Below are 21034 nucleotides of genomic sequence, written 5' to 3'. Positions count from 1 at the left end.
TGGCTCTGAGCTCTGGCATCTTGAACCTTGTTTGGCAGTTCCGGACCCTCAGCTGTTGTGGAGTGCTGATCAAGTCGTTCTCAACCGTGAGTTAAGAAGTCTTGTTTGACGTAGTCCCATTTGTTTCTTCTTGCTTCTGTTTCCCTTGCCTGAGGAGACATGATAATCCAAAGGATACTGTGAAGACCAATGTCAAAGAGTGCACTGCCTATGTTTTCTTCTAATTTTCTGGTTTCAGGTCTTACATTCCAGTCCTTAATGCATTTTGAGTTAATTTTCTGTGTCGTGTAAGATAATGGTCTACTTTCATTCTTTTGCATGTGGCTGTCCAATTTCCCAGTCACATTTATTGAAGAGACGTTCCTTTCCCCACTGTACGTTCTGTACGTTCTTGGCTCTTTTGTCAAAGATTAGCTGTCCATAGATGTGAGGGTTTATTTCTGTGCTCTCCATTCAGTTCCATTGATCTTTGTGTCTGTTTTCTTTCCAGTATCATGATTTTTTTTTTTGAGGAAGTTTAGTCCTCATCTAACATCTGCTACCAATCTTCACCTTTTTGCTGTGGAAGATTGGGCCTGAGCTGACATCCGTGCACATCTTCCTCTATTTTCTTTTCTGTAGGACCAGTGCCACAGCATGACTTGTTAAGCAGTGAGTAGGTCCACACCCTATATGCGAACTGGCGAACCCTGGGCCGCTGAAGTGGCACATGTGAGCTCAAAGCACTCTGCCTGCCGATGGGCTGGCCCCGTAATGTTTTGGTTAATAGAGCTTGTAGTATATTTTGAAATCAGGGAGTACCATACCTCCAGCTTTGTTTCTTTTGTCTCAGGACTGCTTTGGATGCAGGTGCTTATTATAATGATTGACCTGGGGGTAGGAAACATGGAGCTGTATAACTTTTATGCAAAAGACAAAAGCAGGATAGAGCAGAACAACAAGGATACTTTCAATCAAGTCGCTAAAGCAGGGGAGAAACTGTTGGAGGACTCTAGAATGGAAGGGGACCTGGCCCATCTGACTGCATTTTAACTTCATCCATTTTATAGCATAGACATGAAGCCTTAGGGACATACGCCTCAGGTACCCGGCACTCCACCTTGACAACAGTGAGAGCCATAATTTCAAATTCTAGCGTGCTTTGAGTAGAAGTGAAATTTACTCTTTCTGCTCATCGATGAGACCAATCTTCTCTGAGTCTCTCACTTTACAAAGTAAGTCCTGTCATTATTCATTCAAACTTCAACAGTGAGGTTTGAAGTCAGAAAATCGTATAAATATTCTAGCCACCTAACAAAACACCAGAAAGTTGGCAAGTCCATTCCAGTTCAGGACAGTTGGGCCCACTAGACCACAGACTTTGAGACATAAAGAAAAGAATGTCACATCCAACTGACACCAAAAGAGAGATTTCTTTAAAGCTTTTCATGGCTCTGACACACCAATAGCATTCCACAGTGTCGTTGGAGGATGGCGTGGCGTGGGGAGGAGATGAGCTTCCAAAGCGGTTGATGCGGTCCTCTGTCCTTTACCTTGACATGAAAGCTCGGTGGTACATGGCCAGACCCATCGCGCCCTCAGCTTGGGCGAGTGCAGCAGCTAAACTGAAGTGACCAATGCCACAGGGGGTCTCCCAGGTCTCCTCTTCACAAGACCCGGGTGGGAAGAGATGACAAGAAAGTGAGCAGGGCATTCAGGGCACCACTTTCCCCTGCCTGCCTGTGCCTCTCTTGTCAACCTCAGCTTCTCTGTCACTGAACCCCATCACACACATACACTGTGGGTCATCCACCATCCCTGAACCATGACTTTGAAATTCCACATTCTGGTAGAGGAATATAACCGCAGGTCAGTAGCATGACGACAGCTCGAAGGGATCTGTCCAGCAACGATCCATCAACACTGCTCCGCATCCCTGATCTGTTCCAAACGTGAGTGAACTGAATGACGACAAGAAATAGCATCAGGTTGACAAGTGTTTGCAAAAGAAAGGGCCACTACGTGCATTCAGGATATACTCATAAACCACTGTAATCATTTTCAGAGCTGGAAAAGAGCTCTTGTGGGACTAGAAGGCATAATATGTGGATATCCGGAAGCAACAAGTAGGAAAGATAGTGTTTACAGACATTTAAAAAGTAACAACCACAAAAGCGGCCCACACATAGAGAAGGATTTTAGGAGGTAGAGCTGTCACACTGACTTAAGTTTGAAGATAAGCCAACATGCTGCCCTAGTGAGGGGCAAGAAGTCGACACAACACAGGGATGCAGCAAGAGGAGTATTGTGAGTCAGGACAGAGAATAACTTTTTAACGAAGTATTCATTCACTTAGTATTACACTCTGCTTTTGTCCCTTTTAATGGATGTAGAAAAACCTGGAGAAAGCCCAGCAAATAGCAGCATGAGAGTCTAAAAGTTTGCCATCTTTCACGTATGGGAAAACCTTAAGATCGGTTTACATTTAGAGAGAAAGTGGGGTGACTTCGTGACGGTGCTTCAGAAGACACACTTTGTTGGGACACTGGTTTCTCTTTCTGTTTTGAGATGCACACAGGAATGGGCACTGAGAACTATGCTTAGATATTTTCTGGAAAGAGGTCGGTAGTGTCACCACGAGAGTAGACAGCTGCTTTGGGGTGATGCCCATCAGCAGTGGCCTTCAGAAAAGGCCGGGCAGCCTGGGGTAGCAGCAGGGCCTAGGCAACTGGAAGGCAGGGGCTCCTAAGATTCCATGACACCTCCACCTTCCAATTCTGTTATTGCAACGCCAGACCATTAACCGGCGCGCTGGGGCCTCTCTCCATCACTCCTGTCTGACTCTGAGCTGCAGGCGGTGCCTGTGGCTCTGAGCTCTGTCATCTTGAACCTTGTTTCGGCAGTTCCGGACCCTCAGCTGTTGTAGAGTGTTGATCTAGTTGTCCCCAACGGTAAGTTAAGGATTCCTGTGTATAACACCCCTCTGGCCTGATGAAACCTTTTTGTCTTTGCTTGTTTTTCACTCATTATATGTTTGGGTTTCTCTGCCCAGTCTCTGGCTCTACCTCTTCTGCCAACATCACCATGGCCGTGTGTCCTCACGCTTTGTCTGATCCGAGGGCAGAGGTGACCCTCCAGGAGTCCAACCAGGAATTGCGTTCACAGCTGGCACAAAGCAAGCAGGACTTCCAAGCCCTCATGGAGGAATTCCTTGTATCCGAAGCTGCTGCCTACTCCCTGGCCACCGAGCTGCAGAAGCACAGTAAGTCTCCCAGGGCCGTGCTCCCCAGATGGGTGAGTGATCCCTGTCTGCCCTCTAAGACACTAAAATTTCTCCAGACTTTATCCTCTGGTCCCTTTGTCAAAATAACTTTCATTCTGACCACAATCCAGGAAAGTCAGAGGTAGGTATTTTGCCCTCATTTTGCTGGGGATGGAGAAACTGATGCACAAAGAGTTTAGCAACTTTTTCAGATTTGCAGTGTGGTATAGGGCGGCTTTAGAATTCGAGTCCCAGACATCGATTGCTGGTGCAGCCACACAATTGCGTCTTCCTCTCAGGAAAGGGCTGCACTGTTTCTCTCAGCATCCTCTCTGTCCTTTACCACATCCTGCATCGCTCTTGGCCTAAATGTCTGGGACAAGTGAACTCCCTCAGTTCAAGCTTCTCTGAGGTCCCATGGGCAAAGCACTGTGCTACTTACAGTGGGAAAACAGATGATAGTAGCTGCTTTATAGGAGCTTAAAGATGAATATGCTCCTCACCGAAACTGTGCTATCCAGGAGTGACACCATCAAGACAGGGAATGCCCTGGTGAGAGGGAAGCCCTCTCTTCCAGGGCACGGGCTCTTCTTCCTGAGTCTGAGGAAGACGTTTGACACCCTGTGGTAAGGTTGGGGCTGTTTCTATGGAAACCAGAGAATCTGTCCCACCACCTGTGTCTCCCGCTCAGCTGGTGAACCCTCAGGGATGCAGGGCAACCAACAGGTCCAGGTGACCTTGAGAGTCTGGGCTATGAGACCTGTGGCCAAATTGAGGCCACAAAGTGAGGTAGGTGGGGGAGACCACTAGCCCCAGGAAAACTCAAGCCAGTGTGTGAGGCAGGCCCCTCCCTGCCCCAGTCAGCCTCAAAACTGGAAGCTCGATTGCCTGCTCAGTGAGACTGGGCTGTAGTGATGACAAGAACCGTGACAACCAGGGCATGTGCACAGCAGAGTGTTTAGAAGGATCTTGACAACTCGGAGCCTGAATTGGGGTCGTTTCCTACAATTGCTTTTCAATAAGCCATTGAGGGGGGAGTAACTAAAATGACTGACACAGAGAAAATCAAAGCCTGCCATTTAAAAAGTGAAGAGATGAGCTTTCAGGAAAGGACAAACGAAGTTTTATTTACATCCTGCCTTAGAATCACAGCGTAACTGTAGGAAACACATTTTGAAGCTGATGAAGAAGAAAGATATCACTTGAGACCTGGGTGTCAATGTAACACGGTGCAGTGGTGAAGAGCATGGACTCTGGGCCAGTCTTTCTGGGCTCCAATCCAAGCTGTGTGTCTTTCTGCGCCTCAGTTTCCTCCTCTGTTAATACGGTGCTGTCATGGTACCTACTTGTTTGAGTTGTTGCAATGCATCACATGGATGATTTCTGTAAGTCCCTGTCACAGGGTCAACACTATTTGTTAGTTCTTCCTTCTATTGCTTTTAATTTAACACAAACTTTCTTAGTATCTGTGCACGTTTCCTTCAGAAATTTATGGGCAAATGCATAATATTTTACAGGGTTGAATCCATATAAATGTCTTTATCTTGGATGTACTTGACCTTGAAATTCTGAGCTCAAGGGAACCAACAGTCAGTAGAGTCCACCGGGCCTTCCCAAGCACACAGGCAATCGCTACTGCACGCGCCTGCTTGGTGTTTCACTTAAGAGGCTGCGAGGCTTGGTAACGTGACTAAGGCCCACGACTCAGGGTCAGTCTCAGGGGATGGGAATTCTGCCTTTGTCAAATAGAAGTTAATGTATCTAGTTACTTTCTGTGCCTTGGAGCTTCTCTTTCCTCAGCTCTAAAATGGGGAGTAACCCAATGCTGTGTAGTAGTTTGGAGGCCGAGGAATAAGATGCGGAAGTGCCAGTGTGGAGCCTGGTACTGGGCATGGACCCTGCTTCCTCCCTTGAAGGCAGTGACCACAGCAGCATGGCCAGCTTTCCACTGAGGCAGGGCTCTCTGTCCTTTTTCAGAGTGTGGAGAGTGCAAAGACATCATTGAATCCGTGCTTGGGGACAAGCTGCCTTTTGAGGAGGGGAAGCTGGCAGAGAAGTCAGCGCTAGCCGAGAAGCTCAGGTAAGGAGGGCTGTGTGGGGGTAGGCTGGTGGGTAGCTGTGGGAAAAGCTGAAGTGGGGCAGGGAGCAACTTTGGGCCAAGAGAAGGCAGAAATGTACGTGGCAGGCACTTGTGTTCAAATGTTTGTAAAGCAACTAGGGAAAAGTAATTGGAAAATTATGGACTCCAGTTATTCAGAGGCTCACTTACTCTTTTTTTTCAAAACTATAAATTTTTGAACTGAAATTCACCAAACACGAATTTGCACAAATTGAGGTGAACAATTCGGTGGCATTTAGTACGTTGACAGTGTTGTGCCATCACCCGCTCATTTCCCTTTAATCACAATCACCGCCTGTCTCACGAGGGCTTGTTGTGTTTTCTTTCTAAAGAATTCTGTCTCCTTGACCCTGTCATTCTCGTGTTCTTTCCAGCTAACCCAGCTGTGCTCGTGCACATTTCTGTGTCTGGCTTTGTGTCCATTCACTGCAGAATGCACCATGTGTATTTCAACATAGAAGCGGGCATGGCTGAAGGGGTTAACTGAAGAGACACGTTTTTAAAACAGGTTTAGGAAGACACCTGGTTTTGTTGACAGCAGAAACAATGACTAGGATGTCCAGGCATCTGACAGGAGCTCTCTCTGATACAGAGGAAACCTGTGATTTACCTTCCTCTTTCTCTTTGCCACAGGCAAGTCGCCACACATCGGCCAGAATTCTCTGAGGACTCCTTGGGGGCAGTTCTCACAGAAATCTTGAAAATCTTTAGACTCTGTCACTCATCCCTTTGGACTCTCAAGTTTTCTCTTCTGTCCCACCTTAGGGAATCCAATCTCCTAATTCAAGAGCAGGAGCAGCAACTGGCCTATCTGCGGCACAAGTTACAGGAAGGGCGAGAAGTGTGGGCCCTGCTGAGTCAGCACCTCAATGACCTGCTGACACACGACGGCTCTGACGACCACCAAGGGCAGGCCTTCCGCCAGCAACTGGCTGAGGGATATAGGCTGGCCAAGCACCTTGCCCACATACTCGGCCCAGGTAAGGTGGCCACAGGCCCTCACCGCACTGAACTTCTCCAAGGTGCCTGGCTCACAAGACCCTCCACACCTCCCCTCGTAATGTTTTGACAAGCTGTCCCAGTTTGCGTGTTGCACTTGGGACCGTGGTAGGACCAGGACTGGCTAGGTGGGCGCAGAGAGCAGATATGCCCAGGGTGGAGGTCATAGTGGTGCAAGTGTCGGCTTCCTTCCTGATGGACTGTGACCTTTAGGGCAGGAGGCCACACCTACCTACTGTCAGAGGACACAAAAGAGGACGTGACAGGAGGCAGCTTGTTTGAGTGAAAAGAGCCTTGGACTAAGGGTGGCCCTTCCCAGGCTCCAGCCTGAGAGCTGACGGTACTAACACTGGGTGAGAGATTGATTTTTACTTCATCCGTATCAATCTCCTCAGCAGTAAAATGGATCCAATAATCTGTTCACGGTAACTGTAGTCATCAAACGTAGGAATGTCTGTGAATGCACTTCAGAACAAAGCAAGCCCCTCGCTCTGTGGGGTTGGGCAAGGTACTGGATGTGGTAGAACTTGGTGGTAGAGAGTTTAGACTGGAGACCTTTCCGTAGAGAGAATTTCCCTCCACAACACACAGAAGCCAACTTGGAGGGCCCTTAAAGTCCCCAGATGAGGGATGTTGGCTTGGGTTCTTTCTTGTCTCCTTAGAGAAAGGACGAGGTTCTCTGTGAGAGCTGGGAAGGGATATAGGGCCTGTGCCTTTGGCAGGATTTGTGGCAGAATGGAGCACGCAGTCGCAGAATTCAAGATGGAAGCTGGACAAGTACCCAGTGATATGAGGAACAAAAGACAGCTTAAACTTTTGCCCAATTTCAGGCAGAGTCTGCAATGATGGTGATCCAGCGGATCACAGACACAGCGCCTGATAAATCAGAAATCCATGCTGGGGCAATGCTTTCAAGACAATGCGCTAGGACTTCAAGACCATACGGACTCCTGCATAGATATTTATGTCTCTATGGCTGTTGAGGTCACTGCGTTTATAGAGGTTAAAGTGGGAAAGAGCTAACTGGACATTTCTGAATTTATTTGCAGGGAATAACGAAGACAAGGAAGATGAAAAGACACAAGGCACACTCACTCACAGGTGACAATGAATAATCTGGTGCCGGTAATGGGTGGGGAAAATGTGGAGACGGTCTCAGAAAGAACAGTAAGTGAGGGGAACAAAGTCACAAGTGCCAGAGGCAAGAGAAGGAAACGTGGAGGTTGTAATGATTTAATTCACTCAACCAACAAGGAAAAGGCTCTGTTAACTTCAATGTCACTCGTCTCTATGGACCTGTAAGTCTGACACACGAGAACGCAACACCCTTAGGAAATCATGCACATAGAGAAAAGGTCTATTCTCTCCTGCAACAAAAATCAGGGTGAGACGCATATCTAACTGCTACACATTAATGATGGTCTCTGGAAGGAAGTAAACTAGCAGTGCAAAAACTAAAGGGATGATTAACCGCATTAAACAACAAAAATGCAGTGAGATGAGAAAAATGTACCTGTTCTGTAAACAGTCAAGAAAGAAGCATAGAATGGAGACCATCAAGGGGATTATACAATGAAACAAGAAGGGACTTCATTTGAAGGGGAAATGTGATGATCTCAGATATAGGGACATCAGGAAGTGCTCGCTATCCCCGTTTCCCCATGCAGACAACCACCAAGTGTCCCTTTCCCAGAGTGCTCTGTGTTTCTCACCGTGGTCCTCAGATGGGCCAATTCCGTGATCTCGCTCCAGTGTGGTCACGTGCAGTCAGAGGCCGGAGGTGTGCTCATCTGTCAGCGGATGGCGTGCACTCTCCCGTTCTCTCTTTGTTCTGTCACCCAGCGGAGGACGCATGTCTGCCTCTGCCCGGTTGCCGTTCTCACGGTGGCGGCTATTTCCCGGCCAAGACGGTCATTCGTGACCAAAGTCCGCATCATGCCCCAATTGGTACTAAAATACATCCGAAAGCCCAGCTTTCTCTGCGTTTACCCTCATGCCAGTGTCAGTTTACCCTTGGCTGCTTCGCTTATGCCCTGCCCACTTTATGCAATACTATTCATGCCACCCTTCTTCTTTTCTGAGTTTACGTTTTTCATGTCTCTCGTCTCCTGGTATACTCAATCCTCTTTCTCATCACATTTTTTCCCTCTTTCTCCTAATCTTTTCTTTTCCTCCATCCTCTAAGCTATCTCTGCTGGGTCCTTGTTGCACTTGTCTTTCCCTCTTTCTCTTTTTCTCTCTAATGATCTCCCTCTCTCTCCTGTTCACTTTCCAACCACACTCTCTTCCTAGACAGGGCAAGTTTCCTTTTTCTCTCTTCATGGGTGCCTTAATTCTGTTTTAGGTGATCCCACTCTCATCCTTCCCATCCAAACCGTCCCTTGGTTTTTGTCTTTCCTAATGCCTTTTTTTTATCTTCACTCATCTGTACCCCAACACCCTCAGCAGCAATCTGCTCTATATGAAAGGTAATGGATTCCCCAAGGACGCCGTGAATAAATATTTTGTTTTTTGTTCCATTGAACATGACGTGTCCTCCTCCTACAGACCTTACAGTGATTCTTCATTGTCATTTGACAGACACGGAATCTTCCAAACCCTGGATGCAGAGGGTGAGTACTCCCACTGTAAATGGCACAAATTCCTTGCGGTTTTCTGGTAATGTCTATGTTCTTTGAATCCAGCACCCTGCATTGGCTGAGAGGTGCATCCCTGCCAATGGGTTCTGTAGACTCCTTCTAGTTTGAGTTGTGCTCCTGAAGTTAATTTTAAGAAGCATCCTGTGGTCGGATAGTTTTCTTCTTCTAGTCTCAACTCCTGTCACCTGGCATTTCTCACAACTGCAGACTGTTCCTATCAAGTCAGGTTCAAGAGGGGAAATAGAGGGATAATGGAAAAGTCTAAGCCATCATTTTGTTACCTGGAGGAATTTGTGAAAAACATCTCTTTTCCATCCTAAGAATTCTCATACTCATGGAATGATGTTGCTACTTGTATTTCCTGAGTAGTTTTGTACAAACTCTCTGGCTTTCCACACAGGTTTGCAGTCTGCTCAATATTTGCAACATGTATTACATGGTTCCCAAGCTCAAAGTTTTTCCCCTGGGGTGCCAACCCGCTTCTGAAGCATTTGGATACGAGATCCTGAACACCAAATCCTGCCTGTTTCTGTGTTTTCAATGAAGCCAAAGCTCTCATTCTGATTTTTCATCCTCCACCAATGGCCATGGGTTTCGTCCTTTGTGCAACACCATTGATTTATTCCGTGTGGAGGTTGTAGTTTCAATCACGTGTCTAGTCTCGGCGGTATCATCTCATGTAAACTATCAACAGCCTGTGTACCTGATGGGGGTATTGGCCTAATTTATGAGCAAAGCACACAAGCTTCCCTATCCATTATCTCCAGAAAAGTCCTCCCTGGTGAGCAAGATCCCACTGGGGCCGCCATTTCCTCAAGCGGGGAGATTCAAACACAGTTTTCATCTCCTCTCCCGGAGGCGATCTTCCGGACTTCTCTTCTGGGCGAGGCGGTTGGATTGTTAGGAGCCTTTACTCATGAAATCATCTTGTAGGAAGAGCCAGAAACTCTGTGGTGTTCCTGACTGTCTCTGACTATTTTATAGTGAAATCGACCATGAACAATTGGTCCTTCAACCTTTTCGGGTCAGTAAGTGCCTTTTCACACTGGACCATCCTCTTTCCTGTTTCCCGTTCTTCCCGAGGTGCAGAGAATCGAAGGCTTTCTGAGGATCACAACAATTCATGACTGAAAATGTCACACAGGCCTTTTGTGTCTGTTGTGTGCCACGCCCCTCAGCAAGTGAGCTCCGTGGACACTATAACCCATTCGGTCCTCACAGAGCCACTCTCAATAGGTGAGGTATCTCATGTTGGAGCCGAGGGCACTGAGGCTCAGCGAGGTCACTTTGCTAGCCCCAGACCCCCAGTCAGTGCACAGTGTGACTGTGGCCCCCGTTTGGCCTGACTCCCCTGCTCAGGCTCTGTCTCCTGCTCTCAGCAGTCGGAACATCAGGGACTAAGCGGGGATGGTGCTCACCCTCTTCCTTGTGCTTTGTTCCAAACTATGTCAAACAATTTTAAACTTAAACAGAAAAGTTGGGAGACTCATCCAAAGAACTCCTGTTTCCACTCATGCCGATCTGCCAGCTCCTACCCTCTCAGAGCACTCCGTCCTGTGAGCAGAGCCAGCGGCTCACCCAGGCCCTCCCAGGGGAGCTGCAGCTCCATGAGGAGCTCTCTCCATGGAAAATCAGCCAGGGCTGAGAGATCTGTCTCACCAGCCCCTGCCCTCGGGGCTTTTCTGCTCTCACTTAGAGTTGTCCTGCCGCCGTTGTAAAGCTGCACATCTGTGTCTCGGTTACCCTGACAGCCAGGTCTCGGTCCCCATGAGGAGGATGAGAAATGCTCAGACACACGTCAGAAGTGAGATGTGTGTGATGGGGCACGGCCTTGCCAGGCCATCGTTCAAAATGCAGCAGGAAAGGACAAATTGCCCCATGCAGATGGGCTGAGATAAGTGAAGAGATCACCTAAATTCTACACAGACCCGTCCTGTGTTGAGGTTCGCTGATGACAACATGTAAACACTGTGTATGGCAGCAGAGGGGCTACAGGCAGTACAGGGTACAGCCCGAGAGAAGTCCTTGTGGACAAAGACCTGGACGCCAGAAGAGGCATGTGGTGCAGGGCTGGGGTGGGGGCTGGAGGGCAGGCTGATTCCAGAGGATTTATCTAAGGGAGGTGTGGGAAGCGATGCTGTAGAAGAAAGAGGGGCCAGAAGACAGAAGGAGGGAGTGCAAAGGAGGTGCAGAGTTGAGGGTGTGTAGCAGAGAGGGGAGAGGAAGTTCCCCCAGCAGAGCAGGCACAGGATGGGGCAGGATCTGGGGTAAGAAGGCGGGTGAGACATTTGCTGGTGAGAGAGGATGGAACCAGGGAACGCACCTTGAGGGAGGCTGGATGGAGCACGGACAGGAGTCAGGAGAGTCTGTGATCTGGAAGACAAAATGGCAACAGACACACAGAGACATTTCTATGGAACAGTGAACCCTTGGTGAGAATGAGGATGGCTAGAGGGCAGGAGAGAGGGGAGCCCTCGCAGTGCAGAGCAGGCCCTGCGGGCCAGGAGCCCGCCTGAGTCTGACCTGGACTGGCCTGAGGCTATTTGAAGTCTTTGTTAGCCCCCTTTCTGAGAGTATGTGTTCATTGCACAGTCAAAATATACACGTTTATTAGGGAGAACTGCCCAGCCCCCACCGAGGGGTGTGGGACACAGGACTGAGCGCTCTCTTACCTCCCTGAAGAACCACGAAGTCTGACTCTGTGGCACTTCTCTGTCCCTAAGTTTCCAATCGGGGACTCAGACCTCCACTACATGTCCTGTAGCTGCCGGTGCCCTGCGTGGCTATAGATATTTACATGTGTGGGTGGGTGGAGGGCAGTCAAAAATTACAGACAAAGCTGCTCAAAAGGCCGCAGAACTTTACAAAACTTCGGATAACTCGGTCCCTGTTCTACGTTTTCCCAACTGTGTCTTCTACCGGACCTGAAGACTTCTGGCCGTACTTCTCTCCCTGTTCTTTTATACTGTGGGTACACATCAGCATCGCTTTCTCCCCCATGTCCTAAGGCCTCTCTAGAACCTTCTCTCTAAGCCATAGGACTAAGTTAATGAGAACAGATTCACAGGCATGACTTCATCCTTCCATCCAAAGTCCTCTGGACTCAGTGGGTTTCTCACTTCTGGGACACTGCATCCTGTCACCTGCCATCTCAGCATCCCCAGGGACACACGTGAAGCTGACAGCTCCTTCATGCACATGAGGTCTGCCTTTTCTCTTTGGGTCGCTGGGTGGTCTCACTGACAGGCATGGACATTAGAAATGGGTGGGCTCCCAGGGCTGAGGAAAGGAAAGCTGGGATTGGTCCCACTGAGCCCTCTTCTCCTTTCAGCTCCCACCCTGGAGGCCGGTCACCGAGGGCCTTTGAGGACAAACTGGAGTTTCCAAAGGCCAGAGCTGCAAGCTTCACAGACACAGCTGCAGCCAGGCACCCAGGTGACCAGTTATCTGCTGCTGCAGCTGGACCAGTTGGACTGTGGTGACGGCAAAGCCAGGCTTGGCCTTTGCTCCACCACCTGGAGCTTTAGAGCCCACGGTCCCTTCAGAAATCAGTGGCCGCTCTTCCAAGGTGAGAGAGAAAAGGGGAATACGAAGCTCTGGTCCATTGTTAGTCGTCAGAGGGTGGGAGCGGGGAGGTGATGGGCCTCTCCCACACCTCCTGGCAATCTCATCACTACTGGGTAGTGTGAGTAAGATCAAAGAAAGAGAAAATATGAAAGTGTCGCCATTGGCCTCACCTCACCCATGGACTTTCAGTGGCCTTTCTTGTTCTGGCCACTCTGCTTATTTGATGTCCCTCCTGGGTGGAGGATTAAGTCCCAGTACGATCAGGAATAACAATGGATCCTGTTGGCTGTGGTTTTATTTTTCAGGACTGGGTTTCGATGCTTCCCTCAGAGGAAAGAAACCTCCCAAGCTGGAGGGTGATGCTCCTGAGGGCTCAGCTGCCTTAAGTGCCCAGAAACAGAAGATTATCAAAAGAAAACTGCTCTTCAACAAGTGGAGGATAACATGCAATTTCCCCAGCCTTCAGCTGAGGGTACTGAGGTAATCACATCGGTGGCTCTTAGATGCACTTATGCCTCATGGCTCTCTAGCTAAGATTCTAGCTCAATCTCCCGCTGTCTCTTCTCTTCCTCATTTGTTCACTCCAACAGCTGATGCGACCTCTGTCTGGCCTTCCCTCTGTTTTCCATGGGGGCTGCCACCCTGCCAGGCCCTGCCAGCTCCATCTCGTTTGCTCTCTGAACTCTGCTGTGTCCCTGCCGCTGCTGTCCTGATATTCCCTCTCTGCTTTCATCTTAGCCACGGGCGAGCCTGAGCCCATGGTCCTCCTCATCACAAGAGCATCATTGATGCCGCTGAACACAAGGCACTTTGCCTGAAATCACACACTTTCTTCATTTCTTTGCCTTCCCTTCCCAGCTTCCCCAACTCCACTGCCTCTTTCTTCTCAAGGAATCACTCACACATGGATCTTCCTCCTGAGTCATTTTGGGAATCTGACCTAGGACGACCCTTAACCGTGGCCCTCTCCATGTGAAGAAGGAGAAGAAGTGTTAAAACTGAGGACAAAGAGCCCAGATGACAAAAACCAAATGAGAACCTGGGTCACAGGTGGGAGTGCTGGACTGGCCTGGAGCCAGCTTTCTCCTCGGCCCCCATGTGCAGGCCTGTGCTAATGTGCACGGGGCTTCCAGGGACTCAGCATCCTCACCTCAGGGCCTCATTGGAGCTGGCATTAACGCTGCCCTGTAATAAGCACCTGGTGAAAATTTAATTAAGATCACTGCCTTGACCTCCCACCTGGCGATTCTCATTTAAATTGTCAGGAGTGGGGTTTGGGCTTCAGTAGATTTCAAAAGCTCCCCAGGGATTCTAACATGCAGCTAGACGTGACAAGGACCATTCCTCTACGATGATCTCAGGTTCAGGATAGAAATGCCCAGAATGTGTGGCTGCTTCATTAAAAAGCCTGAATATCCATCAGCCATTGAGGGGATTTGTATGCCTCTCTCAACAGCACTATTTGTACAACGTGGAAAAAAGTGAGAAGATAAAAGAGGTAGATGAATGGATTAGACTTCCGACCGCCCTTCTTTGAGGAGAGTTTCTCCAACTTTTCTGAAGACAAGATAAAACAGGAAACGAGCATTTCATTGAAACCCAGTGCACAGAAAACAATACCTCCCTTATTACGCACAATAAAATTTAGTATTTTCTTTAACATTTTTCATATAAAACTAGAAGTTCCTATTCCATCCAATTGATTTCAAGTCCCATGCGTTCAGCACTCCAGTTTGAGAATTTTAGTATTGATCAATTTTTGTCGTTAAGTAAAAGCCCCAAAGAGAATCTTTATGCTCATTCCCTTAAAGAGAACGTAATAGTAAGTAACAGCTGAAAGTCAGGAAAAGATTGCATGTTTATGCTTCTTATGCCATTCTCTCCACTGGCATAAAAGACTAAAGGAGAATCTTGCCCTATGCAGTGCTGTGTGGGAAATAAAGGGGTGGGGTGGGAGAGAACATAGTCAAACCAGGTGCCTCATGCTTGCCCTTCGGAGTTTTTGGTCTAGATGTTGAGAATACTCCTAGAAATGCCCTAAGGTGCATCCTGTGTGGAATCAACGCTAAAGAATGAAGGAAAATGCATGAGGCCATGGTTACCGTCCCTGCTCTCTTTTTGTTAATTCCATTTTGAGTTTCTCCTTTTTTGGTTCTTTCCTCAGTCTCTTTGGAGAAGAATTTCTCTGTAAAACCTTTTTTCCCGTTGAGCCAAAGTGATGCAACAGTGTCTGTGGTCTGTGGACACCTCCAGATCGGAGCCCTTGCTCTCACCTTCCACAAATTATGGAAAGGGCCTGAGGCCTGGGTTCCAGTTCAAGCGTTGTGCCCCTCCTCCTCAGAGCACTGGGACGTGGAGTTAAAGAGGGTGTGCTTCTCTGCCCAGGGTCCTCTCGTTCCGACAGCAGTCTGTTTCTGAATGTGGGGGGTGGATGCTAAGCACATCCCTCCCTGGGAGGTGTGGGAAAGCCATCACTTTGCTCCAGACTGAGGGGCTTCAGGAGTGAAGTGGCTGCTGAGGAAAGGCTGGTAGGGCTCTGGCTAAGGCTCTGCAGCCGCTCTGAGCTGGGATGTCACCAGGCTCCTGGTGGGGTGAGGACAGGGTGTCCCTCGATGCTGCACCACAGCCTGGATGGAAGTGCAGGGAGGTGTTTCTTCTACCTTGTGGCTCTCACTTTCCCCTTCAGCGGCCTGTGCTCCTCCTTCAGCTCCTCCCCTCAACAGGAGCTCAGCCTCCTGCTGGCCTCTGTCGCCACATAGCCATCCCTCCAGGCTCAGCTATCATTGGGACCTGCAAAGACTCACATTTCATTTTTATTTTCTCTTTCTGTCTCTCAGATACCAAGATCTCTGGAACTAAGGAAAGATATTACTGATTTGAAAGAAACCGCATCACAAAAAGTACCATTTTCACTCGATGAAAAAAATCTGAAACAGCAAATCAATTTAAAACCCAAACAGAACAGTGAAGGGATCCTATGCTGAAGATCAACATCACAACCACAAAGCACTCTCCAAGGTTTTTACTGCAAAGCCTGCTTTGATGGGAAAAAGGCCAGCCCTTCGGCCTCCAACTGCGCTAAGTCACTGAGGAGACCACCGCCTAGACCCACACACGGTTATGAGAGACCTTAACCCTTGCTGCTCTCAGTTCCCGTCCTGCACATCAGCAGAATCAGGAGCAACTGGCAAAAGACAACGTGACAGACCGGGCGTTCTGTGCCACCAGCTGGGCTGTGCGAGGAGCAGACAGCACTAACTATGCAGTGCTATGGTGACAACGTTTAGCCTGAATTCAGTCATGAGGTAGTCCTGAGACAAGTGCAGAATCTAGACCACTGCACAAGACAACTGGCCTCACCTCTACAAACAAGGCAACGTCACCACAAGTAAGATAACAAAAAGGAGAAGAGACTTTTGGGCTGCTAAACGACTAAAAAGATTTCTTTAGTCCTTTGGATCCAAAAACCTCTCCTCACCTTTTGTTGTTTTTGGTGGCGGTGACATTGCCTTGTTTGTAGAGGTCAGGACAGTTGTCTGGTTCAATGGTCTACATTGTGTACTGGTCTGACCACTTCCTCATGACTAAGCTCAGGCCGACCCTCTTGCCAAGAGCCCTACGTAGTTAGTGCTGGGTGCTTCCTAGTGGAGCCCACCTGGAGACTAAGAATGTCCGGTGTGTCCACCTCTGTGACTGCCGTACTAGCATGGGTCACGTTGTTATGGAGGGGCCTACGAGATCTGTTCATTGTAAGGGCACATTTTTTCCTTTCTATAATGAGTAAGTAATTTGGTGAGTGGTACTTTGAGAGTGTGTGAACATCCTCTTTTCTAAAGATCTTTCTCTAAATATTTTACCATCCTTAATGATCCCTGATGTATGTCGATTAGCATATTTGCATTTATACATTGGAAATTTTCTAATCCGTTCATACCTATAGCCTTGTATTTGTTGGCATTGTGCCATGAAAAAGAACATTCCTTCCCCTTGTATGCTATTAAAATTTTTGTTTTGACTGTCACTGTGGACTCATGAATTTTTTAAATTCAGTGTTATAATCAGCATCATCGTGACTGACTGGGTGGATAGAAACATAAATTAAGATAAACATTCTTCTCTCTCTTCTTCATAGTTACGTCCTACAGTCTCCCATACGTTTTAGGCTGTATTACCCACCTGTAGTAGATGGTATTTACTATTTTCTGTTTCCATGTTTCTGTGTGTGTGTTTCATTTGATATTTAAGAACTGCGTAGCTAGTGCTGTATATTTCACTAAGGGTTTTTGATATCTTAGTCCCTTACTAACTTGTCAAACTTCTAATAATTGCTTTACGCGTTTGAAATGACATCTTTCAACTGCAAACTTTTACCACTGTGACCATCCAGGACATTTGTTCTGTTTGTCTCTTTTCTTCCATCCTTCCTGGCCACTTCTCATAGAATTATTTCAACCCAGTTAAAGGAATACCATTGACACACTGTTTTTCTCCCCTTGGCCCCTTCCAGATTTCTGCTTTAGATCTACAGTTAAATACATTCAATGATGACCAGCTGTTCGAAAGTCCCAATTTCCTCAGTCCTCTCTTGTTGGGTGGAGTTCATCCTGAAAAGACTCCTCAAGATGGAAGCAGGACTCCCTGAGCGTTGTATGTGCCACACTCTTTTCTGCTGCCTTGACACAGGGACAGCTGGGTGACTATGAAGTACTTGCCCACGATGACTGTCACTGAGTTTTTATAGGGTATTGTCCCGCATTGTTGTTCTGTTGAGGTGTAGACGTAGATTGATTTTCTCTCTATTGTGTGTGAATTGGCTTCTTTGAGGAGCAGAGAGGGGTCTGGAGCTTCGCAGGAAGTTGTTTCCTTTCCTTTAAATCTGTCAGTTCCAGGAGGCGAGGTCTTAGTGTTGACCACCCCAGTTCTGTTTCTCCCCGGGATCTAGACTTTCTCTCTGCTCCTTTTGCAGCATCTTTTCTTCATTTCTCTTCTGTTTGATGCTTCCATTTCTTTATTCTGTGTCCCTTATAGTATTTTTAGACAGATATGTTGCCCTTATGAACCTTGTCATTTAGCCTATTTTTCAGAGAATTTTCTTTTTCTCCCATTTTTCCCTAGTTTCTGCCAAGTCTAATTTCTCATTTTCTGTTTCTTGTCCACTTCTCTTTTGAGTTGTGTATTTCTTATGTGGTTTTGTTTTGTTCGTGTGTACAAATGCTTTGTTGGGCACGTTTAACTCAGATTCATTGTATGTCGTTTTAGAGTTTTCCTATGCTGTGTGATTGATCTGGAGAGAAATCCTTTCATGAGCTGAAATTTTTGACTCTCTATTTCTGTTCTTCTCTTCTGTCACCTTGGAACACATGTCTGCTGTGTGATTTGCATGTCAACATGCCTAAGTTTCCCTGAACGAGAAACCAAAGTTCTATGTAGGAAGGTTGGGTGCTTTGAGTGGCTAAGTTGATTTCTCAGGTCTGGGTCTCTCTCTTTGGGGCGATTCTAACGGACATAAGGTCTGGGGGGATAGGCGTGGCGTGTTCTGATTCTGAGGTCCTATTTTCTTCCAGGAGGACCTTTAATTCACACCAGTTGCTTCAAATAGATTCGCAAACACTGCCAATTCGAATTGAGAACCACAGGGCTTTTACTGAACGTTTGTTTTTCATCTAAATCTCCTCCTCTAACACCAAGCATTGTGCGTTAAGGACACAGGGAGTAGTAGAATTAGAATATCCCACAACGTTTGCTTTTCCCACATTATACAGACACACGAATAAAGATGATAGCAGCAACACCACTAGCAACACGATTGAGAAAAGTAGCTTTTGGTTTTCTTACTGTCCTGGGGTATAGATAAATTATTGTTTTAAAGTCTCGTGGAATAGTTCTAATCCATTTGGTTGTTCTATAACATTTTTGCACAATTAGGTTCATTTGTTACATTGTGTTTTCCGTGTCTAAAGGCCAAATGTTAAAACTTTAATTCGGTTTTATATGGTTTGCAACTCATATCTAACCAGACAAAGTATCTTCCAAATAGTCTAGCCTTGACACTCAGATCTGCAAACTCCTCCACGGCCCGGGGGGAGGTGAATCAGGGACTCCTGGTCTCCACAGAGGCTGGAGTCTGTAGCCAGGATTCCTCTCTCTGGCTGAGTTTGGGAGGAAAGGATGAGACTTCCCAGAGTCGGTTTCAAAGCTCAGCCCAACAGCAGTCCTAGTGTCCAATGGAGACTCAGGAGCTAGAAATTCTGCATAAGATCTGAACAAGTTAGACTAGAATATGTTAAAATTCTGACTAAAATAGACTATTTGAATAAACTACAGTACTTCCAATTCAGGTCTCGACCTGTCCACCCCAAAACTAAGACACAGTCAGTAATGACCCAGTTAGCGCGATCCCAGGTTCTTGTACCTACAATGTCCTCACGAACGGACCATCAGTCCCGTGAACACTCCTCGTGGTCCAGGATGTAGTGGACGCAGCTTCTGCCTTTTACCCTGAAGCCCCGGGGTAACCCTGACGACGGGGTGGCACTGGCTCGGTCGCTGGGTCCCTTGATGGCGATGCAGAGGCCTCCGATGCTGAGCGGCTGGGCAGAGCTGCACGAGGGCCGCAGGGGCACCCCAGGCTCCGGTCACCCTGATATGCCTGCATTGTCCCTGTGGACGGCGCCACTGAGAGAACCCGCCTCCCGCGTCCCCGCCGCCTGAGGAAGAGGCGGAAGAGCGCAGGGACATGGCTGGGAGGCGCAAAGGGCGGCAGAAGCAGAAGGGATGCGGGGACCCAGAGCGGCCGGCGGCACGCGGAGCTCCCTTCCCGAGACGGAACCTTCCTCTCCCGAAAGCAGGAGGGAGGGGGACACAGGGCGGGACACCGCGTCCCCCTCCCTCCGCGTCTAAGGCGCGAGTTTGCTTTCCAGGGGACCCTCTGTCTGCGGGCCGCTGGAGGAAAAGTGGCGGGGGCTCGGCCTGATGGGACAGTCCCGCTGAGATGTGCCCTCGGGTCGCTGGAGGCCGAGTCCTGAGTGCGCGCGGCGAAGGCACCGAGCGGACGCCCGGGGAGCGCACGGCCTTTCCAGGCCCCGCGCCCGGGACCCGCGCCGCCGGGCGCCGCCCTCCCCCCGGCCCCAGTGCGGTTCCTCCGCGACGGAGGGGTCGCCCTGACTCCCGTGCTCTCTGCCGTCTCTCTGGGTTCGCACGTCGGGGAACGAGATAAAATCCATCATAGCGACAGGGAAGGGCTTTTAGGCTTCCCCGAAATCCACCTGCTCTGCCTGGATCACTAGAGTTTCCTGCTCTGCGGTAAATTATCTGGCAGGAAAGAAAAAGTTCCTTTCCTTTTCTTTGCAGTTGCCCTCTTCCCACTGCCCTGGGAGCTCTGACGATCCCCAGAACACGACTTGGGACTTCCTAGAAGTGCCTCTCCCTCCTCCTCTTGGCGCCCGCGCACCCCCCGCGTCTTCCTTGCTGTCTCCCTCACCACCCCTTTTCTCCAGCTCCCTCCATCTCCTCTCCTTCCTCCATGGTACCTCTCCTCCTCCTCCTCCCCCTCCCCCTCCCCCCCCTCCTCCTCGTCCTTCTCATCCCTTTCTATTCCTCGCCCGCCCTTCCTCGCTGTCTTCCTCACCACCCATTTTTCCCCTCACTCTCTCCATCCTCTCCTCTCCTCCCTCTGCTCCTCTTCCCTCTCCTCCCTGATCCACCGCCCCTGCGCCCCCACCGCACACGCTGTCCAAACCAAGGTAGGAAGGGGCCACCACAGACCACCACAGGCTGAGAGGACGATGAGGGAAACATGTCTCCTTGGTGAGGGCCCTCTGGGGGTTCTTGCTGGAAGACAGAGTGAGGTGGCCCCAGCTGAGTGGCGGAGCGTCCACAGCCAGTCCTCGAGGCCTGGGGAGGACGGGCTGATCCAAGGTGACCCCGTGCCTGGGGTGACCCCTATTTAAATAGGCAGCCTCTGAGGGACATTGAAACCAGTGGGAGACCTTGTCCTCGGCCAGCCTTTCCGGTGGAAAGACCACGGCGCCTCCTTGTGGCCTCCGCAGGGACGGCGTGCTGGGATTCGCCTCGCCCAGGATGCTGCAAGGGCTGGTCCAAAGAAAACCCATCCTAGCGCCCCGTTTAGACGGAGAAGGTCCGCTTGGACAGAGGGGCTCACCAAGAGACTGTCTCCAACTGCCCTCCTGGCGGTGTTGGGAGCTTGGTCTCCAGAGCGGGGGCGCTGCCGACTCCCGGGTACGGGAACCTCCGGCGGAGTCTCAGTGCCTCTGACTGCTGAATCGTCCTCCTGTGGCGCGCCAAGAGCCGCCTTGCCCAAGGGAGAGCTCCCAGTCCAAAGAGCAAAATCACACGGAATTGCCGGCTTCTGTCTGAGACAGACAGCCCTCCTCTACTGTGAATGGGATTCGGGATTCGAACGGAAGCTGCCAGAGCCCCTACACCTCGCGCCGTGAGCACAGCGCCACC

At 49.1% G+C, this 21034-nt stretch overlaps 1 protein-coding gene and 1 long non-coding RNA gene across 2 annotated transcripts; both read left to right on the top strand.

Annotated features, from left to right (window-relative positions):
• Positions 1-2788: 2788 nt before the first annotated feature.
• LOC123280818 (putative NBPF family member NBPF5) lies at positions 2789-8231 on the top strand. Its single transcript, XM_044758597.2, has 5 exons — positions 2789-2930; positions 3032-3241; positions 5219-5321; positions 6126-6340; positions 7409-8231. Exons 2-5 carry the CDS (start codon positions 3064-3066, stop codon positions 7462-7464), a joined length of 552 nt encoding a protein of 183 aa, XP_044614532.2. The 5' UTR covers positions 2789-2930; positions 3032-3063; the 3' UTR covers positions 7465-8231.
• A 3887-nt stretch (positions 8232-12118) lies between these two features.
• Positions 12119-15785, top strand: LOC123280644 (uncharacterized). Its single transcript, XR_011498305.1, has 3 exons — positions 12119-12566; positions 12871-13045; positions 15403-15785. It is a non-coding gene; the product is annotated as an uncharacterized lncRNA (long non-coding RNA).
• Positions 15786-21034: the final 5249 nt, after the last annotated feature.

This window comes from Equus asinus, chromosome 25, assembly GCF_041296235.1.
Source record: "Equus asinus isolate D_3611 breed Donkey chromosome 25, EquAss-T2T_v2, whole genome shotgun sequence".
Classification (NCBI taxonomy): domain Eukaryota; kingdom Metazoa; phylum Chordata; class Mammalia; order Perissodactyla; family Equidae; genus Equus; species Equus asinus.
The sequence above is the reverse complement of the archived record's forward strand: the minus strand, read 5'-3'. Positions and strand labels throughout refer to the sequence as shown.